The following is a 16,407-nucleotide window of genomic DNA, read 5'->3' on the forward strand; positions in this document are numbered from 1 at the left end:
AGTAACAGCCCAGGATCCAGCGTCGCAGGAGGGGGTACAGGGAGGCGACACTCCACGTTCCCGCCTGTTGATTGTTTTGGGAAATCGGTCCCCGAAGGAAACAGTCTCCCTCTAAAAACAAAAAAATTCTTGCTGCAGTAGTCTGCAGAGATGTGCCTCCAATAGACACTAAGCTAAAACTGAAGTAGCCTGGCTGAGCCAGGGGGGTGTATACTGCAGGGGAGGAGCTAACATCTTTGCATCTACTTAGTGTCCTCCTATGGATAAGCAGCATAACACCCATGGTCCTGTGTCCCCCAATGAGGCGTCAGAGAAAAGGGTACTTCTGCGTATAAATATTGGAGAAACACGGAAAAAAAATCCCCACAAAACTCCACACACACAAAATACACGACATTCTTCAATAGACATGAAAACGGATTTAGCGAGATCAGCCATGCTGTAGACATCAGTAGTTTATTGTCAAATGTTTTAGTTTCAACACATTCAAAATATGGAAACTGAAGTAAAAACACTATCCAAAAGGACTAGGTTCTACTGGCATAATGTTTAACACATGACAGCAATAAAGATGGAAAAAAACAAAGAAAAAAAAAAGAAAAAAAATAATTTCACCACTGTCCTCTACAGCTAGGTAATCATACTACGCCAATTGTGCTGAAACAGAAGTGCAATGATGGTAGGTTACTACAATAAACAAACTGCCCAATACGATGAAAGGGGAGAATGTGGCCATGTTGGATGAGGTACACTTACAGAAAGATTAAGACAGTAACACTTAAATGTACACAGTAAAGTAGGTGAACAGTCACCAAGTAAACATTTCAGATGTATAAGGTTTATTCAAGGTATTCAAATATGAAGCAGACTTGAAAGCTTAATGGCTCTGATGCTCCTCTAGTACAGTATGTTTTTCTCAGTCCTGTTCTATTTGCCATTACAGTGTTCTGGATGTGACAGGGAATCAACAATAAAAAGGTACCAAGAAAAAGAAAAACAAAAACAAAAAACAAAAACAAACGAAAAGAACTGCTGGCAAAATTTCCCATGGATACATTGGAATGACATGAAAAACCAGTCCAAGATTTGCTGTATGCGTAGGGAATTCAAGTACAATACTTCCAGGTAACAGATTGCAAATGTAAAACTTTTATAACACAAAATATATATATGTATATATAAAATTATAACCATGAGAAATCTGCGTCCCAGACATGTATGAAATAGTGCAAGACTTGCCATCGAAACAGAAGACCTCAAGTGACAAAAGTAAAAAGGGAGAAAAAGAAAAAAAAAAAAAACCTCGAACACAAACCTGACATATGCAAGAGTCTGATTCCGCCTAGTGGATTGGAAAAATACCTTTTTTGTGCACAATCATTAGAGAGGCTCAGCAAACAGTTGCATAAGTCAAAAGCAGCATGTTACTCCATGTGCATTTTTTTTGTTTTTTGCCAATATGCATTTTCAATGTCTCCTGCGCTTCCAGAGGCAGCTTTAAGTGTTCACACTTTCTCCTTCAAAGTCACTGAAAAGGACTACGCTGGGTCGGCATCTTCTGCTACATTGATCGATTAATGGAATGTATGGATATAGGCAGGTGGCTGTCCCAAAACTGGTCAATCCCACAATCTCCACGTGAAGATCTGTGCATCAAACATTAAGGAGCAAAAGGGGAAAAAAATAAAAATACAAGATTCTCCTAGTCTATGAGAACAGCAATTCAGGACAGTTTCTTCAAGAACTGAGCAAAAAAATAAAAAAAGTAGGTTGAATAATGAAACCATAGCTTAGAAAATGACCCTGTATTAGAATTTAAAGTGCATACACTTAGAGCTGCTGTTCGAGTAAAGGCGCATGGACTTGTTTTTTCAGCTTCCGAGTCCAATAGGATGTGGCGCGGTTAACAGAAATGTGCGACTGGACATTCGCAGGGCACCATATACAGATTATCCACTTTATATGCACTGACGGGAGTTACAGTTAGGGCTTCAACATAGAGACATGACCATTAGTCCTTCTCGTACACACTGTAGCCCCCCCCCCACTATTGGTAACTGTATACCAATGGTAGTTACGGTGGAATACAAAGAACGTAAAAAAAAAATAATCTCAATCTACTGATGTACACATACTGCAGTTTGGTTAGGCAGATTCTTGAATGTACTGAAGCAGTTTGGCTTTGCAGCACAGTAAATCATTCACTGTACAAAATCACCAGCAAGGACTGGAATGATGTATTCATAGAAGGCACCATCATGCTTATTACATTATCAGAGAACTAAATACAATTGAGTACACTTTGTTATGTCGTTTCACTGTACAGAGCTGGAAATTAAAAAAATAAAATTAAATTTAAAAAAAAAAGAAAAAAAAAAAAGGGCTGGTCGGGCAAGCCGGAGTCACATGAGCAGCCTGCCGTCTTTTAGCACAGATGGCCGAGTGCAAGGATTCTTCATTCTGAAACATTGGACTACTACAGGGCACACCCGCTGGAGACGGGTTAGGGTTGAGTTCGGAATTAAACGCCAGAGGATTTTTGATATGCACAGCGCAGGTTCTTTGTGGCAAAAAGGCCAAATGGTTACTCTGGGTTCGTGGGTTTGGAATAATTAACCGTTCGGGTCCTTCATTGTCACAGGTTTACTAAAGGGAGAAGGAGACACATTGCACAACTTTTTTTTTTGTTTCCAATAAAGAAACCATAATACTTGCAAAGTGCAACAGAACTATTCGGATGTGTGCCTCCGGTATCCTCGGAAATACTTGCAGTGCTAATGGTCGTCTCAGTCACCGAGTTGGGATGTATAAATTAACATTTGTTAAATTTTGGTTGAAAAACGGCAAAAAAGAAACCATCTCAATTGAAAAACTGCAAACAAAAAGATGTTTCCACATCAAAAAACTTTTGGGGAAAAAAGGGGAGAAAAAAAAAAAAGGCTGTGTCACATTCCAAAGCTAAAAATTAACAAGAATGCAAACACGACGAATAATGTACCACTGTTGGTTGAACTTTGTTAATGACTGATTTTCAGCGACGTTGGCCAGTGAAACGGCCCTCCATGGGTGCTGCTCCTCTCCCTGTATTCATCTTTTGTGCCATTCCACCTCGTGGAGGAGGGCCTCTTCCATCCCGATCACGCATCAGCCCTCCACCAATGATGCCACGTGGTCCTCCTGGACCGCGGTCATTGCGACGTAGATCTCTGCGGTCATCTCCCCCGCGAGTTTCTCTTTCACGGGCAGCTCGAGTTTTCTTCTCTTCCACATTCAGTCGAACTTCACCGCGGAACATAATTGGCTAGGACAAGTAACAGAACAAAAGTCAATTATTGCTTTACAAACAGGATTAGATTGCAGCCATCAAGACCATTTAGTTTACACGTGTGTGGCAGGAATCAGTCATTTTTCTCTCTAAGCTAGACTATATGTAGTACGTGAAGAAGAAAGGGAACACGGATCAAGAGTTCATCCTCAGTTATGTGATACTATGTTTCATGTCCCTTACTTTGATGTGGGCTCGCACGCCAAGCTCGAATCTTTCCCTGAACACGTCGGCTGATCTGATCAGCCGACATGTGCCTCTAACAGCCGCCGGTGGATCGGAGATCCGTCCCCAGCTATTAACCAGTTAATTCTGTCAATCTCTGACTGTGGAATTTAACATGTAGCCAGTGAGGAGCGTGTTATTCCCCCACCCTCATCGGTGGACCATGACTTAATTGCGGAGTGTTGATGAGTTGTCATGACAGCAGGAGGTCAGCCGATGAACTCTGTGTCTGTCATTAGGAACTTCCTGTAAATGCCGGTGGAGAGTCAGTGTTCATAGGAAGCCATCATTTCTGCTGTACAGAGCTGTGCTGATGCATCGCTCTGTACAGCACAAGCAATTGGATGATCGCATCTTCAGCCCCCTAACAAGACTAGTAAATACGATTAAAATTGTAGGAAAAAAAGTTTAAAAAAATATGAAGAAAAAAAAAAACACAAAAACAACCCTCAAACTTTTGGTATCACTGAATTCATAAAAGTCTGATCTATCAAAATATAAAGCAAATTACTCCGATTGGTAATCAGCGTAACGAAAAAAATATTAAAAGCCAGAATTAGGTTTTTGGTCTCCGCAACATTGCATTAAAATGCAGTAAGTGGCAATCAAACCATCTTATCTACCAAAGAATGATATCCTTAAAAATGTCAGCTTGGGGCGCAATAAATAAGCCATTTCTTAGCCCCAGATCTCCATGTTCTCGTACTGACCTGGAGAATCACCACTTAGATAAAAGTAACCCTATATATGTTTGCTATCTATGAACTCGTACTGATCTGGTGAATCATAATGGCAGGTCAGTTTTACCATGCACTGAATATGGCAAATAAAAAAAAAAATAAAAAAACAATTGTGGAATTGCAGTTTTCTTTGCAATGTCATAGCACTTGGAATTTTTTCCTGTTTTCCAGAACACTATATGGTAAAACTAATGGTTTAATTCAAAATTACAACTCGTCCCGCAAAAAACAAGCCCTCATATGGTTATATTGCCGGAAAAATAAAAAACGTTATGGCTCTTGGAAGAAATTGAGTAAAAAAACAAAACCGCAAAAAAAGAAAATTTTAAGGTGGTGAAGGAATTAAACAAAATTAAAATTCTTTTTAATGTTTTATTATTATATTATTATTCCCTCCCCCATTACTTTATTATTGAGGGAATATCTGTGAGAACAGTAGATCAAGACCAGTTTTTAAAGTAGATATACATACTTTTGCAAGCAAAATCCTCTGAACAGGTTCAGAATCGTCAAACACGACAAAACCGAAGTTGGGAAGTTTCCCTCCAACACCTTTGGTATTAATGCGGAGCTCCATCACATTTCCGTAATCTAGAAAAGTTCATGAAAATCAGTGTTGGGGTGAAATAAATTTATACATGAAACTTTATTTTTTGGATTCAGTGTGTATCTGCAATACAGGGCCAATACTATAAACACACCGGAATGCCTAATCTGAGGAAGGTAAAGAAAAGGTTGATATGTAGAAAAGAGACAGATGTAGCTAAATTAAAGTGATTATACAAAGATATTACATTGTCCTCTTTTGGTTGTATAGAGTATAACTAACTGATCACACACGATGGGACCTTTGGGACCCCCATCAATATAAAAAACTGGGGCAGTGCAGAGCCCATTCCGAATGGATCAGAGGTTGCACTTGCTCACTTTTCACTCACTCACCGTCCCAAAGACAATGAATAGAGGGGAGTGGTGCAACCCCATTCATCTCTGTATAGCCTCATTCTTGGGAGTAATGTGGGTCCCAGAAATCAATAAGTTATCCACCACCCTGGGGATATGGGATGTTATTAACGTGGCACAACACTTTAAAACTAAATCGACAATACACTGAACTATTCAGACCCCCCCCTCCACAGCTATATAATGGTCTAATTTAAGAGCAAGAATACAGTTAGCATCTGGAATTTCAGAGTCTATAGTGAAATGCACCATATACAAAGCATTAGTTCACGGCCTTTGTTTTCTCTATAATAACTCTGTTCTGGATTCGCCTGTCCTACCCCACGCCGTGAATAAGGCTGCTTTCACATATCAGTTTTTTGGCATCAGGCACGATCTGGCAAAAAAAAAAAACTGATGCGACGGATCCAGCGAAAAAAACGGATCAGTTGCATCAGTTTTTTACATCCGTTCCTTCAGTGTTTTGTCAGATCCGGTGTGATTCTGAACATGCTCAGTTAAAAAAAAAAAAAATGGATCCGGCGGCCGGATCCGTTTTTTGCCGCATTACGCCGGATACGGCGTCCATAGGCTTTCATTTTAAAACATGCCGTACGGCGCGATCCGTTTTTTCTGCTGGACACAAAAACGTTCACTTGAACGTTTCATCCGGCCGCCGGACAGGTAAATTTTGCCGGATCCGGCAAAAAAACGGATGAAACACAAGGCCATCCGGCACAATCCAGCGCTAATGAAAGCCTAAGGGGGAAAAAACGGATCCAGCGGCAGTAGACGCCGGATCCAGCGGCAGTAGACGCCGGATCCGTTTTTTCATGTTTTTGACGGATTGTGCCTAATGGCAAAAAACTGACGGGTGAAAGCAGTCTAAGAGGATTCTCTTAGGGACTTCAAAATGTGTTTATTTTTTTTCTGGCATTTTAAATGTAATTTGTAACGGATCCAGTAATGCAATAAACAGATCCAGTGCAAGAAAAAAATGATGAATAAATAGCAAATCTGTTAATAGATCCATTCTCCATAGAGTCCAATGTTAAAAAAAAGTTGTGTTTGCAGAACTTTTTTCCCAACAGATCTCTGCAGGATCCGTTGTAACAGATGATTACTGGACATGTGATCTCAGCCATACACTGCTCTGCTAAGCACACCTCACACTTTCCCAATTATCAATGCAATCCTTGTACTGTATTGTGAACCACAAAAGATCAGCACTGATTCAATAGTGTAATACGGAATGATGGGGCCATTTCACTTGTTTGATATATTTGCTATATTCCTTCAGTTTCCTTCTATTAAAGGCAATCCAAACGTTACTCACTCATAAAAAACTCCTTCAGTTCACTTTCATCGATGTCATGAGGTAAGTTACCAACAAAGAGCTGGTGACTGTCGGGGTAGCGGAACATGCGGCGGTTATCAGATTCCCCTTGTTCGGTGTCACTTCGTCCTAATCAACACAGGGTAAAAACCAAAACAAAACATTTCATTAGCAGTCTTTCCATAGTTAAGAATCAGTTGTGACCATACAAAGGGGATCTCCTCTAGTAGTATATGGAGGACTGTAAGCACCTTTAATTTTTCATATTTTATTACATTAAAAAAACTGATGATTTTTTTATAACATTAATACTTTACATAATACAAGTGTTGGAAACAAAAATTGGAGGGGAGGGATGGCATCTTTCCTTTCTTATGTGACTGCAGACTTGCTGTTTTAGATCAGACAACCTCTTTAATGAGGTTGCTTGCGCAATTCTAAACGGACACTCGCCTCGTCACCTGTATTCAGTGATTTGCGCTCCATGATGTGCGTCAACACAAGTGGAGATGTCACCATCCATCAGCACTGGTACTGCTGTGAACTTGGTGATTGGCTGCAGTGGTTAAGTGACTATGAAAAGCATATAAATCAGAAATGAATATGTGTTGCTCAGGTTACCCAACTGCTGCAGCCAATCAAAAGACTTGGCTGGTCTAAAGGTGATGGCTCCACTCCTTGTGCAGGCACAGACCCCATAACAGGAGCTGGCGGTGACACCGGCTGGTGGAAATCATGTTATCACACCCGTATGGGCGTGATATCACTGAAAGAGGGCCGACTAGTCAGGGGAATTAATGCACCTGTGACTAGTCAAGGTTCTAATTATCATAGGGAAAGCAAGGTTTCTAAGTCATTTTTTATTTTTTTTTTTCAACACTCATATTAGTGAATAGCGTTATACAAAGCTGGTTAGGCAGGAAATTTGGGCATACAGGTATCAATACTGCTGGGTTGGAGGGAATGGGGAACCTGACAGGTTTCCTTTAACTAGGACGAACCAAACAACCCAAGTCTAGCAACAATGTAGCTAATGTTAAGGCCCTCTCTCCTCCTATACCAGTCTGTTTTGTACTGTTAATGATTGTTGTACGTATACCCTCTTTCACTTGTAAAGCACCATTGAATAAATGGCGCAATAATAATAATAATAATAATAATAATAATAATAATAATAATAATAATAATAATAATGTTCTTATATCTACACACTACATATTCTACAGCTCTATACTTACCTGATCTTGGGCCCCTTGGCTGAAAAGTTGGCCGCTCCCGTGGACGCTGTTCCCTTGTACGAGGAGGCGGGACTTGATTTTCTGGTTTACTTTCAGTACGCGTCTACAAATAACCATAGAGTAAAAGTTAGCTAAAGAAGGGAATTTTGTTTACTTACCGTAAATTCCTTTTCTTCTAGCTCCTATTGGGAGACCCAGACAATTGGGTGTATAGCTTCTGCCTCCGGAGGCCACACAAAGTATTACACTTTAAAAAGTGTAACCCCTCCCCTCTGCCTATACACCCTCCCGTGGATCACGGGCTCCTCAGTTTTGGTGCAAAAGCAGGAAGGAGAAAACTTATGAATTGGTCTAGGGTAAATGCAATCCGAAGGATGTTCGGAGAACTGAAAACCATGAACCAAAAGAACAATTCAACATGAACAACATGTGCACACAAAAGAACAACCAGCCCGAAGGGCACAGGGGCGGGTGCTGGGTCTCCCAATAGGAGCTAGAAGAAAAGGAATTTACGGTAAGTAAACAAAATTCCCTTCTTTGTCGCTCCATTGGGAGACCCAGACAATTGGCACGTCCAAGAGCAGTCCCTGGGTGGGTAAAAGAATACCTCAATTAAAAAAGACCCGAAAAACGGCCCCCTCTTACAGGTGGGCAACCGCCGCCTGAAGGACTCGCCTACCTAGACTGGCGTCTGCCGAAGCATAGGTATGCACTTGATAGTGTTTCGTGAAAGTGTGCAGACTCGACCACGTAGCTGCCTGACACACCTGCTGAGCCGTAGCCCGGTGCCGCAATGCCCAGGACGCACCCACGGCTCTGGTAGAATGGGCTTTCAGCCCTGAAGGAAGCGGAAGCCCAGAAGAACGGTAGGCTTCGAGAATCGGTTCCTTGATCCACAGAGCCAAGGTTGACTTGGAAGCCTGCGAGCCCTTACGCTGGCCAGCGACAAGGACAAAGAGCGCATCTGAACGACGCAGGGGCGCCGTGAGAGACACGTAGAGCCGGAGTGCTCTCACAAGATCCAAAGAGTGCAAATCCTTTTCACACTGGTGAATTGGATTAGGGCAAAAAGAAGGCAAGGAGATATCCTGATTGAGATGAAAAGGGGATACCACCTTAGGGAGAAATTCCGGGACAGGACGCAGAACCACCTTATCCTGGTGAAACACCAGGAAGGGGGCTTTGCATGACAGCGCTGCTAGCTCAGACACTCTCCGAAGTGATGTGACTGCCACTAGGAAGGCCACCTTCTGCGAAAGACGTGATAGAGAGACATCCCGCAGCGGCTCGAAAGGTAGTTTCTGAAAAGCCGTTAGCACCCTGTTAAGATCCCAGGGTTCCAGCGGACGCTTGTAAGGTGGGACTATGTGGCAAACTCCCTGCAGGAACGTGCGGACCTGCGGAAGCCTGGCTAGACTCTTTTGAAAAAACACGGAGAGCGCCGATACTTGGCCCTTGAGAGAGCCGAGTGACAAACCCTTGTCCATTCCGGATTGAAGGAATGAAAGAAAAGTGGGTAAGGCAAACGGTCATGGAGGAAAACCGTTATTAGCACACCAGGATAGGAAGATTTGCCAAGACCTATAATAGATCTTGGCGGACGCAGGCTTCCTGGCCTGTCTCATGGTGGCAATGACATCCTGAGATAACCCTGAAGACGCTAGGAGCCAGGACTCAATGGACACACAGTCAGGTTGAGGGCCACAGAATTCAGATGGAAAAACGGGCCTTGTGACAGCAAGTCTGGGCGGTCTGGAAGCGCCCACGGTTGACCCACCGTCAGATGCCACAGATCCGGGTACCACGACCGCCTCGGCCAGTCTGAAGCGACGAGAATGGCGCGACGGCAGTCCGACCTGATCTTGCGTAGCACTCTGGGCAGCATCGCCAGAGGAGGAAACACATAAGGCAGTCGAAACTGCGACCAATCCTGAACTAACGCGTCCACCGCCAGAGTTCTGTGATCCTGAGACAGTGCCATGAATGCCGGGACTTTGTTGTTGTGCCGTGACGCCATGAGATCGACGTCCGGCATTCCCCAGCGGCGATAGATCTCTCGAAACACGTCTGGGTGCAGAGACCATTCCCCCGCATCCATGCCCTGACGACTGAGAAAATCTGCTTCCCAGTTTTCTACGCCCGGGATGTGAACTGCGGAGATGGTGGAGGCTGTGGCCTCCACCCACTGCAGAATCCGTCGGACTTCCTGGAAGGCTTGACGACTGCGAGTGCCGCCTTGGTGGTTGATGTATGCGACGGCAGTGGCGTTGTCCGACTGAATACGGATCTGCCTGCCCTCCAGCCACCGATGAAAAGCCAATAGGGCTAGATACACTGCTCTTATCTCCAGAATATTGATCTGAAGGGATGACTATCGGAGTCCAGGTTCCCTGAGCCCTGTGGTGGAGAAAAACCGCTCCCCAACCTGACAGGCTCGCGTCCGTGGTGACCACAGTCCAGGTTGGGGGTAGGAAGGATTTTCCCTGCGCCAGAGAATTGGGAAGGAGCCACCACTGAAGTGACGTCTTGGTTGCAAGGGAAAGAGAGACTTTCCTGTCGAGGGAAGCCGTACTCCTGTCCCATTTGCGGAGAATGTCCCATTGGAGTGGCCGAAGATGGAATTGCGCGAACGGGACTGCCTCTATAGCTGCCACCATCTTCCCCAGGAAGTGCATGAGGCGCCTTAAGGGGTGCGACGGACTCCGAAGAAGGGATTGCACCCCTGCCTGCAGAGAAAGCTGTTTGTCGCTCGGAAGCTTGACTAACGCTTGCTGGGTATGAAACTCCATCCCAAGGTACGTCAGTGATTGCGTCGGTGTCAACTTGGATTTCGGGAAGTTGATGATCCACCCGAACCGCTGGAGAGTCGCCAGAGCGACAGATAGACTTTGTTGACACGCCACCCGAGACGGGGCCCTGACTAGGAGATCGTCCAAGTAGGGAATCACCGAGTGGCCCTGAGAATGCAGGACCGCCACAACGGATGCCATGACTTTGGTGAAAACCCGTGGGGCTGTCGCCAAGCCGAAAGGCAATGCCACGAACTGGAGGTGTTCGTCCCCGATGGCGCAACGGAGGAAACGTTGATGCTCGGGCACGATCGGTACATGGAGATAAGAATCCTTGATGTCGATCGATGCTAGGAAGTCTCCTTGTGACATCGAGGCGATGACCGAGCGGAGAGATTCCATCCAGAACAGTCTGTTTCTCACATGTCTGTTGAGTAGCTTGAGGTCCAGAACGGGACGGAATGACCAGTTCTTTTTTGGCACCACGAACAAGTTGGAGTAAAATCCGCGAGCACGTTCCTGAAGGGGAACGGGGATCACAACTCCTTCCATCTTTAGAGCGGCCACTGCCTGAAAAAGTGCGTCGGCCTGAGCGGGGGGCGGAGAGGTTCTGAAGAAACGAGCCGCAGGACGAGAGCTGAACTCTATCCTGTAACCATGAGACAGAATGTCTCTCACCCATCGGTCTTGAACATGTGGCCACCAGGCGTAGCCAAAGCGGGAGAGCCTGCCACCGACCGAGGATGCGGCCAGGGGAGGCCGAGAGTCATGAGGAAGCCGTCTTGGAGGCAGTGCCTCCTGCGGCCTTTTGTGGGCGAGACTTGGATCACCACGCATAGGAGTTCCTCTGGCCTTTCTCCGGCCTGTTGGACGAAGAGGATTGGGACTTGGCAGAGGGACGAAAGGACCGAAATCTCGGTTGAATTTTTCTCTGTTGAGGTCTCTTAGGTTTGGCCTGGGGTAAGGAGGAATCCTTTCCTTTGGATTCCTTAATAATCTCATCCAATCGTTCGCCAAACAAACGGTCGCCAGAAAACGGCAAACCGGTTAAGAACCTCTTGGAAGCCGAGTCTGCCTTCCATTCGCGCAGCCACATGGCCCTGCGGACTGCCACAGAGTTAGCGGATGCTACAGCCGTACGGCTAGCCGAGTCCAGGACGGCGTTCATGGCGTAGGACGAAAAGGCTGACGCCTGAGAGGTCAAAGACGCAACTTGCGGAGCAGAATTACGTGTGACAGCATTAATCTCAGTCAGACAAGCCGAGATAGCTTGGGAGTGCTCACACGGCTGCAAAGGCCGGGGCAAAAGACGCGCCCGTGGCCTCATAGATGGACTTCACCAGGAGCTCTGTCTGTCAGTGGCATCCTTTAGAGATGAGCCATCTGCAACCGACCCCACGGATCTAGCCGCCAATCTGGAGACTGGAGGATCCACCTTGGGACAGTGAGCCCAACCCTTAACGACTTCAGATGGGAAGGGGTAACGTGTGTCAGTGAGGCGTTTAGCAAAGCGCTTGTCCGGGACCGCTCTGGGCTTCTGGACTGCATCCCTGAAGTTAGAGTGATCAAAAAACGTATTGCGTGTACGTATGGGGAACCGAAACTGGTGTTTCTCCTGCTGAGACGCCGACTCCTCTACAGGAGGGGGCGGGGGAGAGAGATCCAACACCTGGTTGATGGACGAGATAAGATCATTTACTAAGGCGTCCCCCTCAGGTGTATCAAGGTTAAGGGCGAAGTCAGGGTCAGAGCCCTGAGCTGCGATGTCCGCCTCGTCCTCCAGAGAGTCCTCAAGCTGGGATCCCGAGCAGCGAGAGGAAGTCGGGGAAGAGTCCCAGCGAGCCCGCTTAGCCGGTCTAGGACTGCGGTCCGGGCAGGAGTCCTCCGCCTGAGACAGAGGGGCCAACCTGGGAGCGCGCTGCGGCGCGGACCGAGAGGGGCCTGGAGGCGACGAGCTAACAGGGGCCGGGGCCTGTGAAAGGTCCAGTCTGGACTGCAAAGCCTCTAGCAGCTTAGAAGACCATTTGTCCATAGACTGTGCAATGGATTGAGAAAGTGAGTCAGAGTTTCTCAGCAAAAGAGGCGAACTCTGTCCCTGCAGCCTGGTCAGGGGGAGCAGGGGGGGGTCTACATGAGCCGAGGGGCCCACCAGTATCCGAGGCTCCGGCTGAGCAAGCGAAACAGGGGTCGAGCAGTGCTCACAGTGAGGGTAGGTGGAACCCGCAGGTAACATAGCCCCACAAGAGGTACAGGCCGCAAAAAAACCCTGTGCCTTAGCAGCTTTGCTCCTTGTGGACGACATGCTGTTGTCTCCTAGGAGAGAGATCACTGAAGGTATATGGGCAAGGGGTTCACAGCCCGACCGAACAGAAATATATATTATATATATTATATATATTATATATATACACATATACATACATATACATACATATACATACATATACACATACATATACACATACATATACACATACATATACACATACATATACACATACATATACACATACATATACACATACACATACACATACACATACACATACACATACACATACACATACACATACACATACACATACATACACATACACATACACACACATACACATATACATACACATATACATACACATATACATACACATATACATACACATATACATACACATACACATATACATACACATATACATACACATATACATACACATATACATACACATATACATACACATATACATACACATATACATACACATATACATACACATATACATACACATATACATACACATATACATATATATATATATATATATATATACACACACACACACACACACACACACACACACACACACACAACACCGCCGACGTAGTGGGGTGAGAAGGGAACATGCCGGGGGCCCCGTGGGGGCCCTCTTTTCTTCCAACCGACATAACTAAGTATGAGACTGCATGAGTGGATGTGTGCCTCCTTCCACACAAAGCATAAAACTGAGGAGCCCGTGATCCACGGGAGGGTGTATAGGCAGAGGGGAGGGGTTACACTTTAAGTGTAATACTTTGTGTGGCCTCCGGAGGCAGAAGCTATACACCCAATTGTCTGGGTCTCCCAATGGAGCGACAAAGAAAACTAGAGTTATGGATCCTATATTAAGTGCATGAAGTCTCGCATCAACAACAGAATTAAGAGAAACTAAAAATAACTTTTAAAACGGAAAAAAATAAAGAAAATAAAAAAAAACGGAACCTATGCCAATGACAGTCTATTGAACACTAAAGCTTAAAGAACAGACCAACTACATAACCAAACAGCCACAGTTAAATTACCTGTGAGGCAGGAGCTTTTATTACATGGGGTGGTATTCCCGATGATGGGACAGTCCCACTGGGAGGCAGGTTTTTACTGGTCACTAATGCCCACGAAAAAGCCTACAGAAAATGATGAATGCTGAAGCTTAGGAAACTTTACACTGAATTCTATCTGGAGCAGTGAAAAAAAAATTGCACACTTTCTGTATATTAATGAATATTCTTCAGAAAACATTGGAACAATTTATATTTACTACAGCCAAATAAGTCATGAAAATTGTATGATTAAAAAACAGTATGATGAAAAGCTACTGCTTCAGCCAAAGACCGCATAAAGCGTCAAGTAACAGGAGTTCAGTTTCTCGACCTCTATTTTAGGAAGTCTTGGATGTAGGCAAATGCTATTTGGGATGGTTCCATTTATATGACACCAATTAGTGTAGATCTGGCCAGTAGCGCAGACAAGCTGAGGCAATGTACTGATCACCACTAATCAGTGTTTCATATACACATCCTAAAATACACTTGTGAAAAAAAAAGTTCTGCATTGCACTGTAGCAAGCAAAGGCTCCAATTAAAGGGAATCTGTCACCAGGTTTTTGCCACCTAATCTGAGAGCAGCAGAAAGTAGAGACAGAGACCCTGATTCCAGCGATGTGTCACTTACTGAGCTGTTTGCTGTCATTTTTGTCTCTGCTGCAGATATAGCAGTTATACAGAGCTGATTAATATGCTGGACTACCTGGCAGCAAGCCAAGTAGTCCTCTAATGATCAAATTACTGATTAATCAACAGTAGATTAAAACTATCAAAAACTATACTAAGCAGCCCATTAAGTGACACATCGTTGGAATCAGGGTCTCGGTCTCTACATTATGCTGCTCTGAGATAAGGTAGTAAAAACCTGGTGACAGATCCCCTTTAATAAGGAACTGGTCAGTCGATTCAGGCTTACCAACCCACCAGCAGCACTAATCATAGCCTGGTCTCTTGCTATGTACACACATGAAAGGGACCTGTCAAACAAGAGAGAAGCTGGAAGAAACCTGAGAAGAGTGGCACTAGACTAGTCATGTCTATTCCTATTGTTCTCGGCTGGCTCTTAAAATGTATGTTTTCTCTGAAGAGCTATTTATTATCTCTCCATACAACTCCAGGTGATTGACAGATCTATCCATGTACATACATAGAGGTGTCAACCAAAAAACCGAAGTAGAGAGAAGGGTGTCAAGGGTAGTTCAAGCCATGTTTTCTCTGAAACATTCAGCATTCCTGGCTACAAAAGGCTAGGGATTCATTCTGCCCATAGTTTGAGCAGCATGAATCGACTGACTGGTTCCCTTTAAGGCTTCTATGCTAAAAGAAACTAGAACGATTAAATAAGCTAAACAAGGCAAGCTCAATATGGAGTTGGCAGAAGTTCTCAACACAGCCCGATAATTGAGATTGTAAAATAAAATACTACACAATCATGAAACTAAGTAACAAAATGTTATGATAACCTTAGGTGGTTCCTGTGGTAGAGCAACTGGCTCAACAGGAGGTGGGGTTGGAGATTTCTCTTCAAGTTCCTCTATGCTCTTCTCTTCTGGCTCAGGTTTCATTTCCTCATTCTTCACCTCTGGTTCTGGCTCAGGTTCAGGGTCATTGATCGGCTCCTCCGAGGATTCTTCTACCCCGTTGCTGGAAGAGTTCAAAAGATCAGAAAGAAAAAGTAGCAAATTACCAATACAATTATCAATCAAATAAGAACAGTGTGGGGTTAGGGCATGCAAACAAAAGCAAAAAAAAAAAACAAAAACACAATGTATATAAACCTAAAAAGGAAATCTAATAGTAAGTTAAATGGAGGAAAAAAAAAAAAAAAACAAAAAAAAAACGGAAATGAAAAGTCTTTAGGTACAACGTAAAAAAACACTTATCAAGATGGGTCATAGAAATATACGGCAACTCAAACTAAATTAGCCATAGACCCATTATATGATATTTGCTCCATCCATCTATAAAACACACAGTAGACTTACGACACTGGGTGGGCATCATAGTAAGTATTGTTTGCATTTTCTTGCACTGGTTCTGGAGATGGCTGCCTCTCCTCCTGTTCCTCCTCCACTTCTTCTTCAGATTCTAAAATAGTTAAGGAAAATACCAGAAAAAAAAAAAAAAAAAACAAAAAAAAAACACAAATTAAAGCTCCAAATATAAACATTTCCACTGGATGTAACAAAACATTACTATAATACATGTCACCTCTTCAGAAAGAAGAGGACTTGCTATAGACCTAGAAGCCATTGGGCAATTACGGTACTTACCTTCATCCATTTCGGCTTCAGAATCACCAAAGACTTCATCCTCATAGCGAAAGATGTCATTGTGAACGTAGAACTTATTGGGAACAGACCCCTACAAAAGAAGGGAATTTTGTTTACTTACCGTAAATTCCTTTTCTTCTAGCTCTAATTGGGAGACCCAGACAATTGGGTGTATAGGC

The 16,407-nt window shown here is 44.2% G+C and overlaps 1 protein-coding gene across 1 annotated transcript in view; it reads right to left on the bottom strand.

Annotated features, from left to right (window-relative positions):
- Window positions 1-437: 437 nt before the first annotated feature.
- Window positions 438-16,407, bottom strand: part of G3BP2 (G3BP stress granule assembly factor 2) — a 46,419-nt gene continuing 30,449 nt past the window's right edge. Inside the window, exons 5-12 of the mRNA XM_075351385.1 lie at window positions 16,229-16,319; window positions 15,941-16,043; window positions 15,419-15,599; window positions 13,935-14,036; window positions 7,807-7,909; window positions 6,569-6,697; window positions 4,763-4,881; window positions 438-3,301 (exon numbers count right to left, since the gene is read on the bottom strand). Of these exons, the coding sequence (XP_075207500.1) occupies window positions 3,032-3,301; window positions 4,763-4,881; window positions 6,569-6,697; window positions 7,807-7,909; window positions 13,935-14,036; window positions 15,419-15,599; window positions 15,941-16,043; window positions 16,229-16,319 (1,098 nt within the window). The 3' untranslated portion in view covers window positions 438-3,031. The remainder of the gene's footprint in view (window positions 3,302-4,762; window positions 4,882-6,568; window positions 6,698-7,806; window positions 7,910-13,934; window positions 14,037-15,418; window positions 15,600-15,940; window positions 16,044-16,228; window positions 16,320-16,407) is intronic.

The sequence above is a fragment of the Anomaloglossus baeobatrachus genome, chromosome 1 (genome assembly GCF_048569485.1).
Source record: "Anomaloglossus baeobatrachus isolate aAnoBae1 chromosome 1, aAnoBae1.hap1, whole genome shotgun sequence".
Lineage (NCBI taxonomy): Eukaryota > Metazoa > Chordata > Amphibia > Anura > Aromobatidae > Anomaloglossus > Anomaloglossus baeobatrachus.